General features: G+C 40.0%; 1 protein-coding gene across 1 annotated transcript; it reads left to right on the forward strand.

The window, feature by feature from the left end:
- Positions 1-40: 40 nt before the first annotated feature.
- On the forward strand, positions 41-10750 carry LOC101173420 (fms related receptor tyrosine kinase 3). Its single transcript, XM_023949926.2, has 24 exons — positions 41-190; positions 2606-2682; positions 2776-2927; positions 3009-3118; positions 3211-3322; positions 3407-3540; positions 3684-3847; positions 3967-4099; positions 4187-4361; positions 4512-4612; positions 4698-4806; positions 4878-5083; positions 5159-5271; positions 5352-5484; positions 6254-6358; positions 6425-6535; positions 6621-6777; positions 7324-7436; positions 7529-7650; positions 7938-8060; positions 8144-8255; positions 8628-8727; positions 9609-9714; positions 9867-10750. Exons 1-24 carry the CDS (start codon positions 160-162, stop codon positions 10059-10061), a joined length of 2994 nt encoding a protein of 997 aa, XP_023805694.1. The 5' UTR covers positions 41-159; the 3' UTR covers positions 10062-10750.
- The last annotated feature ends 5621 nt before the right edge of the window (positions 10751-16371 follow it).

A 16371-nucleotide genomic window follows, 5' to 3' on the forward strand; every position in this document is an offset into this window, starting at 1 on the left:
TGTTAATACTTAAGGGTGTGTTTTTAACAGTTTTTTTTAAGTGAGGCGTTATTTCCAGCCATACTTCCTCTGTTAAAAACACTGTTGCACACTTCTGCATGCAGACAATCCGCAACTCAACTCCCCTCAGAATATGTGACTCCAATAACGGAGAGCAAGATGATGTGGATCAAGATAGCTTCGACTGCCAGTGAGTACTGCTGTAAATTTGGGCATTATAATCAGTGGCGGACTTAGCAGTTTTGGGGCCCCAGGTGAAGAATAACATGGGGCCCTCTTCAGTGGTTGTATTTATCATTTTTTCAAAAAAACAAAAAAAAAACAAAACATAGAATAACTTATGTACTGGTCCTCTTTTAAATATATCAAGAATCCAAATGTTTTGATGAGCTTTAAAAAACTGAAATCACGTTTAAGAAATGTATTTTATAGTATATACATTATTCTTACTTGGAAAAACATTACATATATGAAATGTCAACTTTATTTATAAAGCACTTTTAAAAGCAGCAGAGGCTGACCAAAGTGTTTAACAATTAAAGATAAATGAAAGCAACAATCTAAAATAAACAAAATAATACAAAAGTAATAAAAATCAATAAAATCCCCAACTCATACTGAGTTAAAAGCCAGAGAGATAAACTGAGTTTTCAATGGATTTAAAATCATTCAATGAACGGGCCTGCCTAACTTGCATGGGCAGTGCATTCCACAAACTTATAGAAGCTTTTCTATAGCACAGCTAAAAATAAAAATCAATGCCAGAAAGGCTTCTGTAGCATTATTAAAAATAAAAGTCAATGCCCAGAAATGCTTCTGTAGCATTACTAAAAATAAAAGTCAATGCCAGAAATGCTTTTTTGTTTTCAAATTGAAGCTGTATTTGTTGACTCAAGATTAAAATGAAAAAGCAATCCGCCAAACCACCTTTTCTTTTTCTTCTTCAACACAGCTCATTCTATCACTTAATTAAAATGATAAAGAAAATGGTATTTGACATTTAATTTTCAAAAGGGTCTCTGGTAAATGTGTAGTAAAATTCAATTAGAAATATCTAATTTGACAATTAAAATGGATTAACAGAAATGCTTTTTCACTTTCACAATGTAACTGCATGAAATGACACAAAATTAAAATTAAAAATCAATCCTTTAATTATGCTTTTTCATTTCCTTCTTCAACATCGCACACTCTGTGACATAATTAAAGCAAAAATACAAAGAGGGGATTACATTTTTGTTTTCACATCCCCCCTCAAAAAGTGTAGCATAATTCAATTCTAGTCAGCATTTTCAAGAGAAGCGCTACGGAAGCGCTTCCATATTTCACAGCCCCTCGAATCACTTTGCTTCGTCTGACCACTTTTTAAAAATTGCTTTGAATCATCATCTAATCTCTACCAGTGATTGGCAGATAGATAGTGTTGCCAGATAGTAACAGTTTTCCAGCCCAAAAGTTATCAAAAGACCACCAGACCCAACAAAAAACTACCCAAAATACTAATCAGTGATTACTAGCAGTAATTAATCATCCATTATTTATTAATTCCCGATTTGATTGAAAGTCCAACTTTAACACATTTTTAATGATATTACATCCACCATTTTTGCAGTCAGTCAGAGAAAAACATGAAATAATGGACTCCTATTGAACTTTACTAACAACCACTGCTGATTTACTCAAATATTAAGGCGAATTAAATAAAAGGAAAGTGAAAAAACAAGAATAATTAAACACTAGCCTATAGAAATTCTAGTTTAACTTATTTACCAATCAAAAACAAAAGTGGAAATTGTTCTTGTTTTGTTACTATTCATGAATTTAGGTCAGATCAAATAAAAGCAAATGTCCTTGTGAAGCGTGATGATTTTTTATTTAAATTGTTTTTTTTATTAAATTTCCAAGTAGTAAATAAAACATTTAGAACTAAATCAAATATCACCTGAAACGACTCTAAAAATCTGTCATTTTTTTTACATAAATAAAAGATTGTTTATTGCCAATGATAAAATGGATTTGTATTACATTTATTTCATTTTTAGTTCTCCAAATTAATTCTATCTCAGTCAGTTTATGATGTAGTTTGAATAAAGTTGTAACTTAAAGATTTTATTGTTATTTTACATTCATAGGGGATTTTTTAAACACTTTTTTTACTTTAAAATTTAAAACTGAATCATTTTCAGTTCATGTTAGTTTACAATTCTTGCCAAATTGAAAAGACAACTGATATTTAAATCCACCTCTTGGATGTTTTTCAATGTTTTTCTAACAACAAAACAGTTCTGAAATTCAATCGTCACTTTAAATCTGTCAAGTCAAATGTGCCTAAGTTATGGTTAATTGTGCTTGTGTGGACCTATGATGATTTAGGGACCCATCAAGTATTTATAATTTCTTATAGCATTGCCGAGTCCATGTAAAATTTAATGGTAAATGTAAACTTGATTTGAATAAAAATGGATCTGAACACAGTCCGATTTCAAGTCTGGTCCTGAGCCTGTACAGGTATTATTCTACAAGTATTACTTTATATGGTGCTTATGAACAAAATTGTACAAAGAAAAATAATAATAATAAAAAGATGTTGCCACTTCTGTCCTAGCTTCTCTCTTGCTGTGTTTTCTTGGAGCTCTTTGCATCGTTGGGGCAGAGAATGACGTCTGTGTGCCAAGTATTCAGGTAAGAGCAGCAGTGGAAACATATAAAATAGTTCAAAGTTAGTTTTTATTGTTCTTATCTAAAATCCCAACATTGTTGAATTTTGTCTTTCAGACAGAATGCTTTAACACATCCGACTATGAGGATTCTTCTGGTATGGTCCGTATCACGATGCTACACGGTAAGGAGCTGAACATCAACGTCAACGGCCTCTCTGGTTCTCCTGTCTGCAGGTGGATCAGAGGAAATCAAACAATAATGACCTCGTAAGTAAACTCTGCATGAGATGAGTCTTCTCTATTTTCTTTATTTATAATCTGAACTGAATTTTGTCCTAATCATTTTAGGGACAAGACTCACTTCATGGTGATGCCAGATTCAGGCCAGTACACTCTGACTTGTTCTGGTCACAATATGACCATTTTCTCAAAGACTGTGGTCCTTCATGTTCTGCAAAGTGAGTATAAATTTTATAGCTCAGTTCCTCATTTTTAGTTCTTTTATTTAATTTTAAACAAGGATAACTAAGATCTTTTACATATCTTATAGAACGTCCCACCAAACCACAATTGCTGCTGACTAACGTGAATGCACGAAACAGATCTCCCCAATTTTTGTGCATTTCTGAAGATATTTCCAAGCCAGAACTTGAATGGTCAAAGTAAGATGTCAGCCACAAATACATCCAACAAACAGCTGTGATAATACCGCATAATATTCTGAAATGCCCTTTTATTTTAAACAGAGGCAACAAAGGTGAAATTGTTGCTGGTGAAAAGGCAATGAGCACAGTGTCAACAACTCACTATGAGGACAAGGAAGTGATGTGTTGTGCAACCAACACACAAGGACAAGAATGCACACAACTGTATGACTATGGTAAATAGATAAATAAAAACACAGCTACAGTGATGTTGGCAAACATAACTTTCTGAAAGCGGATAATATGCAAAGTTAAAAGATGAACTGTTCACAGTCAACATGGGAAAATTATGGTAAACTGAGCCTTTGGTACTTTTCAGACTTCAATGAAAAGGAAATTGTCTCTAATGTGACCCTGAGCCCCGGAGACAGCTTACTGCTTTGCTGCAAAATTAAGAACTCGAACAATTATCCTGCTTGGAGGAAAGACGGGGAACAACTGAACCTGAACTCATTACAATGCCAAAAGGACCAAATCAAAGAGGTGACCGAATTCCCTTCACTTTGCAGAGGAAGAAATTCAACCATTTTTATATTCCTTAGATGGGAATAAAAATATAATGCTATAAGTTTATTGCTTCATTAATCTTACTTTTTTTCCAGATGTGCCTGTTAAATGATAGGCATAATTGGCAGCGGTCCTACCTGTCCATCCCAAAAGTTAGTGAGAAGCACAGTGGCACCTACACCTGCAGCTTGAACGGCAGGAACAAATCTTTTCATGTCCAGGTTTTGGGTCAGTAGAGCATCGCATATTGAGTCAAATGACGTTTGGTGAACAGTTTAGCTTCAAATGCTTTGACTGGTTTCTGTGTCTCCTCAGCTGAAGGCTTCATTTCTGCTCAGCTGGATGAACGTCTGGACGTGTTAGCTGAGAAAAAAACTGGTGTTTGTTTGGAAGCAAAGCTTTCCTACCACCCTGCACTCCAGCTTTGCTCTTGGCAGGATCCCGATGGGAATGTTTATAAATGCACAGAGACTTGGGCAACAAAGCACAGGTAATTTATTTAAAGAAAAAACAAAAAAAAAGTTAATAATATAGTTGGATAATAAAAAGTATTGTTAATAATACAGGGACAATTTCTATCGTTAAAAAACAAAGTTGGAAAAAAACTGAGAAAAGTAATAACTACAAAACTGCTTTTCAGGACTGTGAAATTTTGTAATCTCCAAAAATCGGGAATCTATAAGTTATTTCTTGAAGCTGCAGGAAAAAAGGAAACAAAAGAGATCAAAGTTTGTGTTGCAGGTAAGTCCCACCTTTATCGTTGTTGGACTTTGTTTAGTTTCTAAAAGTAAAATCTTGCAGTGCCTGTAATCAGATTTTCTTACAGACAAACCAGAATTCAAACTTGATAGACGTGATAATTCCCTCACCTATGTGGTTGAAAGTGTCCCACCACTAAACTTCACATGGCTATCCTGCGAATCTTCTAATGACAGGTATTTGTCGCTGAAGTCTTGAAGGTCACTGTAGAATTGTTGTTTAAAAGTGCCTGTTTGTGTCGATCCAGCTGTAAATCAAACTCATCCTGGGAGGTGGTTGAAGAAGGCTATGAAGAACACCCTGAGGAACTGTGTGTCACAAAAATTAAGAAGTCATTGAACGGACACAAGGCGGCAGGACCGCTTGTAAAGTTTTGCGTGACAAACTTGCTTAAAAGTTGGTGTGACCAGACGTATGGGTTGCAGTTGCCAGCTCCTACCCAACCATCTACAGGTAACACAGTTGTAGCGGCAGAACACCAGTCGCACTATAGCTGGCAGAAATAATCACTGCTGTTTGTCCTTTTAGGCTTTATCCATCCTGATAACAGCTACATTATGCCGTTAAAAGTTGGAATTGGCGTTCTGCTCCTGGCTTTAGCCATTGTTGTAGTGTCGCTCATCTTCTTAGTCCAAAAGAAGGTTTGTTTCACACATTAGCGCATTTTCGGTCAGACATATGGAAGAACACTAAATCCAACCCTCTTTGGTTCCAAAAACAGAAACAGCAGTACCAGCCTCAACTTCAGATGATCCAGATGGTTGGGCCCAATGACAATGATTATATCTACATTAACTTCAAGGACTTTGAGAATAACAAGAATTGGGAGTTTCCCAGGGAGAACCTGGAACTGGGTATGAGAGAAATTAAATTGCTTAAAAACCAGATTCACTAATCTAAACAAATTTCTAATTTTGTCAGAATATTTGTATCAGAAACACATAAGAAAGTAATATTTAAAATAAAAAGTATTTAATACTTGTGTTTTTTGTCTTACTTGTCATTTTTATGTTTGATTTTATGTGTTTTTGGTATTTGTTGTTGGCAAACAACCCCTTTCCCCTGGTACTAGAGTTGAAAATTAGTTTTGCAGCCAGCACTGGCGTATTTACAGAAATGTACTTTAACGTGCACTGTCCCCGTTCAGATCAAAATCAATTGAAAATACAAATCAAATTGGATTCAATGACCACAAATAAACAAACTTAATTCACTCTTATTTTCCATTACTGATTATATTTTAGTGAATTTATATGATCAGAGGTAATTACCACGGATACATAAGTTATTATAAAGCTTATTCAGTGAATTTGATTAATGATTTAGGGAGATGGGTTGCCCATATTACATAAAACATCACATGAAATTCTGTCTACATTTGAATAGATTGAAACTTAATAATGAAAAAAATCCACATAACATAAAACAGTTTCTTCTTTTTGCTTAAAATGTTACTTTACTTCCTGTTTTTGTTTTGAGACTGAAAAATATCGCACATTGAGTATTGAGTTAAAAGACAAATTTAAAATACATGTTTTTATGATAATATTTCAAGATTCTTTTTGTTTGTTTTGTTTTTGCATTACAATTTATCGCTGTGGTGTTTGATTACATCACCTTCAGGTAAAGAACTGGGCTCTGGAGCCTTTGGCATGGTGGTCCAGGCTACAGCTTATGGCATCAACAAGCCAGGAGTGTCTCAGCAGGTTGCTGTTAAGATGCTGAAAGGTCAGTGGTTGTTTCAAGACTGACAAGCAAACTGTTACAGTTTATTTAATGTGTATCACCTTTCAGAAAAACACCAGTCAGTTGAAAAGGAAGCTCTCATGTCTGAGTTGAAGATGCTGACTCACATCGGCCACCACACCAACATCGTAAACCTCCTTGGAGCATGCACTGAAATAGGTATGTCTAGATGAAAGCCAATGAAGTGATTGGGTTTCCTATAAGAAAATGCAAACACTGTTGTCTTTTTTGTTTTTACGGTTAGGCCCCATTTACCTGATTTTCCAGTACTGCTGTTATGGAGACCTCCTGAACTATCTTAAGAAGAACAGCAACTGCTACTACAAGTCTGTGACCGATGCCTTCAGCAAGGACCGTTTCAAGAACATTTACTGCAAGATGCAGTTGAAGAAACCTTCCAGGTTGAAGAAAAAGTCCATCACAAGCAGCAACCAAAATGCACAACAACACCATTTAGTTCAATTGGCATGTATTATCTATGTAGGTATATGGGATCTATTTGTTTGCATGCAGATTGCAAACTCAAAAACACAAAGATTTTCATTTGACAAAAGCTAGAATTAAGCAATTAGGGCTAATTATTTTTTGAAAAGCAATTCATATAAAAGTTATGCATTAATTTGAATGTATTTCTTTTATTATAATTAATCATTTTGGCAATAATGTGTTTTAGCTTTTGTTTTGTGCTGAGTCTATACTTGTTAATTTAATTAAAAATTAAAAATAGCCACCTAAATCTCTTAGGAGTAAATATTAATAAATGCAAAGTGAAGAGCACAACAAATAACAAAATAACGACAAAGAAAAAGACATTAAGACCATATTTTTTAAGAATAACAATTTTGTTAAGAATAAACATTTTGGTAAAAGGCTAAAACTTTTGATAAAGGATTCCGGGGGAAATAAAATAGTATTTTTATCATTTGTGAACTGTTCTGTCTCTTTAGTGAGCCTGTCTCAACCACGGACAACTATGTGCCCATGCACGCCTCAACCACCAGGGGGCAGGAGAACATCGCCCTTCTGTCCATCAGTTCCTCTGAAAATGACACCTATGAAGGTGAGACACATGAGAGAAGAAAGAAAAAATATGAACAGAAATCCCTGAAAAACATTTTTAAAATAAAGCAAGTATTATCTTTTCATTTTCAGACCCTGAAATCTTTGAAAGTGCAGACGATCAGACGGAGGACCCGCATGCTCTCACCTTTGATGACCTGCTTTTGTTCGCTTTACAAGTGGCTAAGGGCATGGAGTTCCTCTCCTCTAAGAATGTAAGGGACAGATTTTACTTCCTAAAGCAGATAGCAGCACTTTGTTAAAATGTGGACAGAGAGAAAGTTGGATTTAACATCCCATATTACTAAGATGAAAAGAAGTTCACAGGTTTATCCTAAAACATTGATTTTAAATACATGATAAAGAATGGGATTAGTAAAATAATTAACTAATAAGTCATCTTTTGTCGTTTGAACTGACAGAGGAAACTACTTTTTCTGCATTTTCAAAACTTGGGTTTTGAGGTTGAGTTTTTGTTGCATTTGCTGCTTCTTTTCTGCAGTGCATCCACCGGGACCTGGCAGCTCGAAATGTGTTATTGACAAAAGGAAGGATGGCCAAGATTGGTGACTTTGGACTTGCCCGAGACATTGACAATGACTCCAACTATGTTGTGAGAGGAAACGTGAGTGACCAAAAAAATGATTTATACAGCGTTTCCCCCTTTTGCCACTTTTTTTTTAAATAAGATAACTACCTGCCCCTCAGGTGCGTTTGCCAGTGAAGTGGATGGCACCAGAGAGCCTCTTTCAGGGGATATACACCACGAAGAGTGACGTCTGGGCTTATGGCATTCTGCTATGGGAGATCTTCTCACTTGGTAGTTTCACAGAACAGTACTCAACGCATTTGACTTGAAAAAAGTCTCTAAATGCTCACTGTAAAGTTCTAAATTTAAATCGTGTGAACAGAAAAATAAAATCTTATTCAGAAGTACAAACCACTGTGGTTTTGATCACAGAAACAAATCGGTTTCTCTCGTTTGGCCCTTAAGGCTCTGAAGGTCAAGTAGCTAAAGGTTGCTGCCACAGATTTAAGACTTATAATTCAGCAAATCACAATCAATAAATCGTACACAAAGTTCTTTGAAAAGGCTGTGGGTTGCATTTTACTGATGACTAGAAATACGCCGACATTTTAACATGGGCCCGACTTTAGACATGCCTGCTCTAATCTTAACTTCTGTTTTCAGGTGTTACTCCGTACCCCAGCATGAAGGTGGACCACACATTCTATTCAATTATCGAGAAAGGATTCAAGATGGACTGTCCGTACCATGCCAGCGAGTCTGTGTAGGTGTTTGAGGTTATAGGCTTAAGATGTTGTTCACCTTTCGGCACATCCCATCAGGGGTCGCCACAGTGAATCAGGTTTTACCAATTTGTCTGAGATTTTTACACCTCACACAACCCTGTATTTTATCTGGGCTGGGGACCGGCACAGGGAGACCCTACTTGAGTCCCTTTGTGGCCACATAGTTAGTCATTAGCGTAAAGGGTCTTGCCCGATGACCCGCACTGGCCCACATTAAGTTCATTGCGCCCCTGGGAAAAAAACCCTGGTTTCTTGCACGCCAGCCCTACACCCAGCCGACGGAGCCATCCAGCCACTTGGAATATAGGTTTAAGTGGTACTTAAAAACATCTTTGGGATTCACAGTTGTCGTTGTTCACCTTTCGGCATATTCCTTCAGGGGTCACCACAGCCAATCAGCTTTCACTGATTCGCACAGGTGGTTTGACAGAGATTTTTACGCCAGATGCCCTTCCTGACACAACCCTGTATTTTATCCAGACTGGGGACCGGCACAGGTGTCCCAAAAATGGGCTTCCTTGTAGCCACGTAGTTAGTTTGGTAGGACCTTTGGGATTCACAGTCTGGCTGAAAATGACACAGCCCCCCACCCCACCCACCCACAGGAGCAAAAAAGACAACATCTTTAACATTGATGCTTAAAGAAGTTGATGATTTTATATTTCCAATATAAAAACAACAATTAGGTGAATCATAGAATTCATCTAAAAGTTGCAGATGTTGCTAATTTACATATAAACCTATAGAGTTATTTGCAAAGTCATGCTGGTTTGAAGTTTTCATTTGCAAAGCTATTTGTAAAATACTTCCTACCCTGAAATAAAACTAAAAGTTGGATCTTTGGGTTTGTTGTCTCCAGGTATAAAATAATGCGCCAGTGTTGGGACCTGGATCCTTGCAATCGTCCGTCGTTCTCCAAGTTGGCGTCGTTCATGGAGGACCAGCTGATGAACAGAGAAGAGGAGGTATGGTCTCGTACAGCAAATCAGCTTTTATTTCTCTAATTGCACTTGAGTTTTTACATTTTTGTTTATAATACATATCCAAAAAATGCAGTCTGTGTATAGAACTATCCCAGAATAAGACCTCCTTTAACCAAGTTACTTCCTGTTTGCAGCTGTACCATAACATGCCCAACCAGACGGACAGCGACTACCAGAATGCACAGACGGTTTTGGATATTTCTGCTATGATAAAAGAGAATGAAAACAAAGAGTCTGCTAATGACATCCAAGCCCACACAACTGAGAAAAGCCAAGCAGAGCCTGGGCCAGCTGATGAGAAGCTTCTGATGCCTTCTGATTCAGAGTGATCATATCTGTACAATATTGATGCTCAGCGTTTTTATCTGCCTAATATATATTCCAATCATAACAAAATCAAAAGAATTCAAATTTTACTTCTTTTTATTTACTTTTTGGATTATTTTTTCTGCAGAAAAACGTTGGCAGGGATTTAAAATGCTGTTCCTTTTTATTCTTTTTTAATGCTTAGAGAACATTTAGAGACAATTTGATTATCTTTGTTCTATATAATTTATATTCAAGTAACATAAAAAACTTCCAGTGGTTCACAAATAACATCACCACAAATTTATCCAAAGATCAAACAGATGATTTAAAGGGAGATTGTATTTTTCTTATTTAAGTCCTGATGAATACACAATTTTCATTTTATTTATGAATCTACATTTTTCAAGTTAAGAAATTGTACTTAAAAGTAGTATTTTTAGTCTTGTTCACTAAAGCATAGCTCTCAAGTAATATTCAACGGCAGTATATTGTAGCAAACTATAAAAACTTTTATTTACATTTTATCATTTTCTTTTATTACCACTTTGTAGATTTTTAATCACAACTTATTCAAGCCTAAGTTTGTGCTTTTTCAGAATGTACTTTATACATATTTTATAAGCTTTTAATGTTTCTAAAAAATATCTACAACTTTTTTAAAGAGCTTCAAACAGCTGATTGCAATAAAGTTCATGTATTCTTGCATTAACCTGGTTTTGTTATTGTGAAAAACGTATTTGTTGTTGAATTTATGAGGATAAATTATAAACGTATAAACCAATGTTTAAAAAATTTTTTGGCTATAAACTCTTACGAGACATGAATAAAAGGAGAAAAAATTGATTAAAAAATGTATAAAAATTGTCGTTAATACATTGACACAAGGGCTGGTGGCTGTTAAGCCCGGCTGCCTGTGCATCCCAATCCCCCATCATGGAATTTAGCCTTTGTTGTTATGGTGCTCTACTTTGTCCAAAAGAAGATTTGTTTCACACATTAACACGTTTTCAGTCAGACATCCGAAAGAATATTAAGTCAAACTCTGTTTGGTTCCAACAAAATCGGCAGGACCTGCTTTAGATGAACCATTTGGGTTGGGCCCAATGACAGCAATTACACTGACGTCATGTAGCATGTTATCATATTTCTGCCTTTAGATGGCTTTCAGGCAATAATGTTTTGCTTCAGACATTTTTTAACAAATGCTGCGGCTTGAAAAAAACAAATCGTGAAAACAAGTGGCAACAGAGGATCCAGGACCCAAAGCGAAGGAGCTGCCAAGACCAGGATGTGCGAAGAGAGGCAAGGGGAAGGCCAGAACAGCGGACTGGACCGTTGTAGCCATTCGAGGGGTTCCCTTGAGGATGAATTCACTTGCTTTCAGGTTAGGAGCCTAATGACATGAGCATTAAATAAACATGAACGTTACCACTGCCTTCAGAATGAAAAGTGCAAGGAAAAAGCTTAGTTTTAAGTTCATTAGAAGAAAAGAAAACAAAAACACGGCATTGATTTTAAACCTCCCGTGTTATTAAGAAGGCTTATTGTCAGGGTTCTGACTTTTTCCTTAATAAAGAGAAGAACCACACAGGAGATGAGAACTGTTACTAGACTTCTGCAGAAGGAGAATCGGTCTGTGACAGCGCAAACTGTCACAGAGGAGTTCTCCCTTCTATCCAGTCTGGTTTTATTGGTGGCAGGGGTTGATAACATAAAGTAGGTCATTCAATCAACCAGCACAGGAACATCATATTCTTGTATAATTAGAACTTTTCAGGTCATTGTTTTCTTACTGAAAGATAGAACCTAAGACAATCATACCATGGTGATAATAGCATGTAAGCAAATGATAATTACATAATCCTAACATCGCTCCCTTTTTATCATTTCAATCATAAGTAAACACAGATAAATGGAAGGTACAAACGTGAAACATGGTTATTTCATCATAAGAACGAGGCATCAAAACATTATTTCACCACTTGCTTGTAACATTTTCGGTGAAAGATTCAAACGATGCCTTTTGAAGCAGGAGAATTCACATGGGGAGGGGTCCTCTTCAGCTTGTTGGACAAGCTGGTAACGGATGAAAGCCTGCGTGGTGGCCTTCGTGATCATGGACATGACACAAGGCAGAGCGCATGTTGTAAAAAGACAAGACATGCACAAAAAACGATGAGTATAGGGGGTCAATAATTTCAGCAGGAGGTGCCACCATGGACCTGAGGTAAGTCAAGACCAGATGTCACTGGTGGGACTGGCACCAGGAGTCGCAGACTTAACGTAGGCTTGCAACTCTGTTAAGTCGTGCAGTTCAGTAGAAATGTCCTGTCCATCACTGGTACCGTCCGGGATGAAAGTGCAGCAGGTGTCTCCAACCATTTTGCACATGCCTCCCGATAATGCAGTTATGAGGTCAAGCACGAGTCGATTTTGCAGAACCATAGTCCTTATGGCCGACATCCCTGCTACTGATGCATTGGAAAACTTGTAGGTGGTGTTAAGGAGTCTCAGCAATGCGCGCCTGTTGATCTTGATGTGGTCCCTTTACTTCTGCCACTCCGATCCATGGAAAGAGTAACTGTCCAAATTCTGCTCCTCCACCCCAGATGCGGAACTCCCATGGTACTATAGTATTGGTAGTCATTTGTAGGGCATTCATGTGGAACTCCGGTGCAGATTTTTTCCGTTGTGCGGGTTAGGGACAGTTATTCATGAAGATGCGTCTCCATTAGATCGGTTGTAGCCAGGATGTGTGCTGAGTTCATACAGGCAATCTTGCTGTCTCCTGGTGATGGTGCCTGGGCGGAGACCTGCTGTGGTCTCCCAGCAGTGGGCCTTCCATGCTGCTAGGTTGCAGACTCACTTCAAGGACCCAAGTTCTAATGGATGTTGAGTTCCGCTGGTTTCTTCGCTGATGACTGAGACGAACCGCCACTAAAAGGCGGAACCCCTTTGTAGTCAGACTTCACCACAACAGCCTTCTTTAGGCCTCTGGTGCACACTGCAACTTACAGTGACTGAGATGTATCCAGCTGGGGCGTTCAGCTATTGTTATTGCCGTGGCTGTTGTTAGGAGGACTTGGTATGGTCCTTCCCACCGTGGACTGGTCCAGTTCTACCTCTTTTGGACCTTAATGAACACCCCGTCGCGTGGCGGGTTTTTTTTTTTTTTTTTTTTTCTTAACTTGTTCTGTCCAACAGCTGAGCAAACAGATTAGAGCTGAAGGCTTTTTGTGTTGGACAGGTTTTACTATCACAAAAAGAGGTTATATAGCTTCAAGAAACTAGAGTGTAGATTTGTATAAACCCCTTTTTGTCGTATTATTTTTTATTTATTTGTTACATTTAGTGTGTGTGGGGAGGGAGAGGGGAAGAATGTGAGGGGAGGGTGGAAGAGAGTAAAAGGAAAAAAGGTGAAAAGGTGGGGGATACAAGCACTGATTTGACTAAGTTATTAATTTAAGCTGTAACAATTATACCAGATCTGCTGGAAAGACGAATGTTACATCAAAGGTGAAAATCTGACACTAAGATGAGCGAGAAAAAAAAACTGTCCATCAATACACTGTAGGTAAGGAGGAGGGATGAAGCAGACAGGGAGCAGTGTGGAGTGTGCACGTGCACGTGGGGGTGGAGATACATGCATGCTGCCGACGTGAACCGTGTGTTCATAAAGGGAGCCAGATCCTACCCAGCCAGACCAGCCAGACCAGGAGAGGGGAGGAGAGCCCCCCAGGCCAGAAGCCCCCCCAGCATCCGGACCCAGGCAGCCCGGGAGGGGAGGAGGAGGGGACCGCCCACCCCACCAGCCAGGCACAGAGAGGGCCCCCCTACAGGGGCCCCCCCAATGCCCAGAGGCACAAGCGAACCCAGTGTCCGGCCCCCAGGCCACAAGACAGGAGCGCTTAGCCGTACCAGGCGGCAGCCATGGGGGCCACCGGGCGCCGGACACCGAGACAAAGGCCAGGGACGAAGCCAGGGCCCCCGGAACCCAAGAGCCGGCCACCACCCGACCGGCGCCCCGTCCCCGCAAGCCAGCCCAGGCCCGCGACCTTAGCAACCCAGGGATCGCCACGCACCCACAGCCACAGCCACCCCCCTAAAACCCTACGCACTACCATCCCCCCCGCCATAATATCTGACCCCCCCTCCCCAACCCTCTCAGTGCCCTCCCCTCTCTGTGATGGGGAGGGAAAGCCCCAGAGGGTCCCAGCGAGCCAGCCCCCAGGTCGGTCCTACCCATGCACTCACACACACATACTCACAATCATCTGGTTACCCTCCCTACCCCCGCCGCCAAGCAGCAACCCCCCCCCCAGCCGGCCGACCCCCAGCGCCGCATGCCCGACCCCTCCCGCAGCCGACAGGACACCCATAAGCCCGGCCGCCCTGAGAGGACCAGGCGGGTGAAGACCGGCCGCCCCCCCCCGACCCCACCCATGTATGGAGGTGTGGGAGTGCTGTGTGTGTGCTGCAGGTAAAATAGGAGGTCACCAGTGTGGGGGGATCCACCGCTGCCAAGCCGCAAAGCCCCCCACTCCGGAGTCCCTCTGTGAGTGGTGTGTATTTGCTGTGTGTGTGCTGCTAGCATGCAGTGTGTGTGTCTACAGAGGAAGTTAAAATTGTGGGGGGGCCAGCGAAAGGTGAGCACGGATGTTTCACCGTGCCCCCCTCCACCAGACCCTCTCCACAAGGCCCTAGATGAATCAGAGTGTCTAATATGCAAGTCAAAAGCGGGGAGGAGGGCGGGTGCCAACGAGAACCCAGAGAGGGGCATCCCCAGTGAGCCCCGCGTGGCGGTTTTTGATATGGGGGAAGTGTGCGGTGGCGCAAGGGACGGCATTGTGCGTGCCCGCGGCGTTACACATTAAGAAATGCTGGCTCAAAGAGGTGCATCAGCTTTTATTTTGATATGTTTGATACATCCGTCACTTATTATCACACCCACCTCTTCATCCTCTCCCCCCTCCACACGTATGGTGCAAAGAAAAAAAAGGAGGAAAATACTTAGAGTGAAACAACGTAAAGCAGCCACATGAAAAGGAGTTAGGCAGAAGAAAAACCCCTGCTCAACCGAATTTCGACCAGAGCAGGCAATGGGGATTATTTCCCACAATTCCCCGCTTCGATACAGCAGACCCAACGTGCACGTGACCACCACCCTCTGCTGCAAGACACTTGCGCCCACACCTCTTTGAGGTAGTCTTTGGAACATAACAAGTCAAAAAATTCGAGAGGGGGCGCAACTCATCGTTGGCTGAATCACACACAAACAGCTGATTGGGAGTATTTTTTAGTCTAACAGTTATTGCTAGGCCGCCGGTTTAGCTCGTGCTGGTTTGCGGCGCCTTCCGTACGTGAAACCAGGGTTCAAATCCGGGCTGCTCCCTATTCCCTTCTCTGCTTCTGTGCCGGTCCCAAGCCCGGATAAATTGAGAGGGTTGCGTCAGGAAGGGCATCCGGCATAAAACATTGCCAAGTTAACCGTGCGACTCATCCTCGAAGGAGAGGTTGTTTCGCTGTGGCGAGCCCTGATGGGAAAAGCCGAAAGAGAAAGAAGAGTTATCTCTAGCACGCAGCTGCGCACTAGAGACGTAGCCGCGTCAGTCAGAAGGAAGGGAAGGGGAGGCGAGGGGTGGTGGGCGCAGACAGAAGAGCGCTGCCTACATTACGCAACACCTGAATCATTACGTGCTGTTGGATCACTCAGCAGTTCATGTTAATAATGTCATTATTTACCAACTATCGTAGATATTTTTATTACGTGTCTTGTCTGTCGTTTAGTTTTAGACAAAAAGACAGCAGGTAATGCAGGAAAACAGCTGCACTTTATGAGATCAGAAATAAACTATGGATCATTATTTATGAATGGATTGAGGGTTTTTTGGAGGATTTTTTACTGTTGGTGTTGCACAAAATTAGGGAAATGCCAAATATTTTTGGAGTAATCCCACAGATGAGTTCTATGATTTAGATTTCCATGTTTTATAAGACCTAAAAATGATATAATTTGTTTTGTTTTTTAGATCCAATCCCTCTGATATGTTCTACAAAGACACACACGACGTCAAAGAAATGAACTTATTGCTAAAAATGATGCAGGAGTCCAACTCTAAAAAATGATAAGAGCGCAAAGAAAACAGAAATACATGATTTCTTCTTTCTTATTACTAATATTTCCATGCTTTGTTTGTTTTGTTCTGCAGCATCTTCATATTTGTATAATTTTGACAGAATATATTTTTATGGAGAGCAAAATATTCAATTCAATTCAATTCAATTTTATTTGTATAGCCCAAAATCACAACAACAGTCGTCTCGATGGGC

Source organism: Oryzias latipes, chromosome 20 (assembly GCF_053564925.1).
Source record: "Oryzias latipes strain Hd-rR chromosome 20, Olatipes_Hd-rR_3.1".
NCBI classification, from domain to species: Eukaryota; Metazoa; Chordata; class Actinopteri; order Beloniformes; family Adrianichthyidae; genus Oryzias; species Oryzias latipes.

Coding starts and splice junctions, on each gene's coding strand:
- LOC101173420 (XM_023949926.2), top strand. CDS start 160: ATGATGTGGATCAAGATAGCTTCGACTGCCA. Junction 5,084..5,158: donor TCCTACCCAACCATCTACAG/GTAACACAGTTG, acceptor TTGTCCTTTTAG/GCTTTATCCATCCTGATAAC. Junction 6,359..6,424: donor TGCTGTTAAGATGCTGAAAG/GTCAGTGGTTGT, acceptor ATCACCTTTCAG/AAAAACACCAGTCAGTTGAA.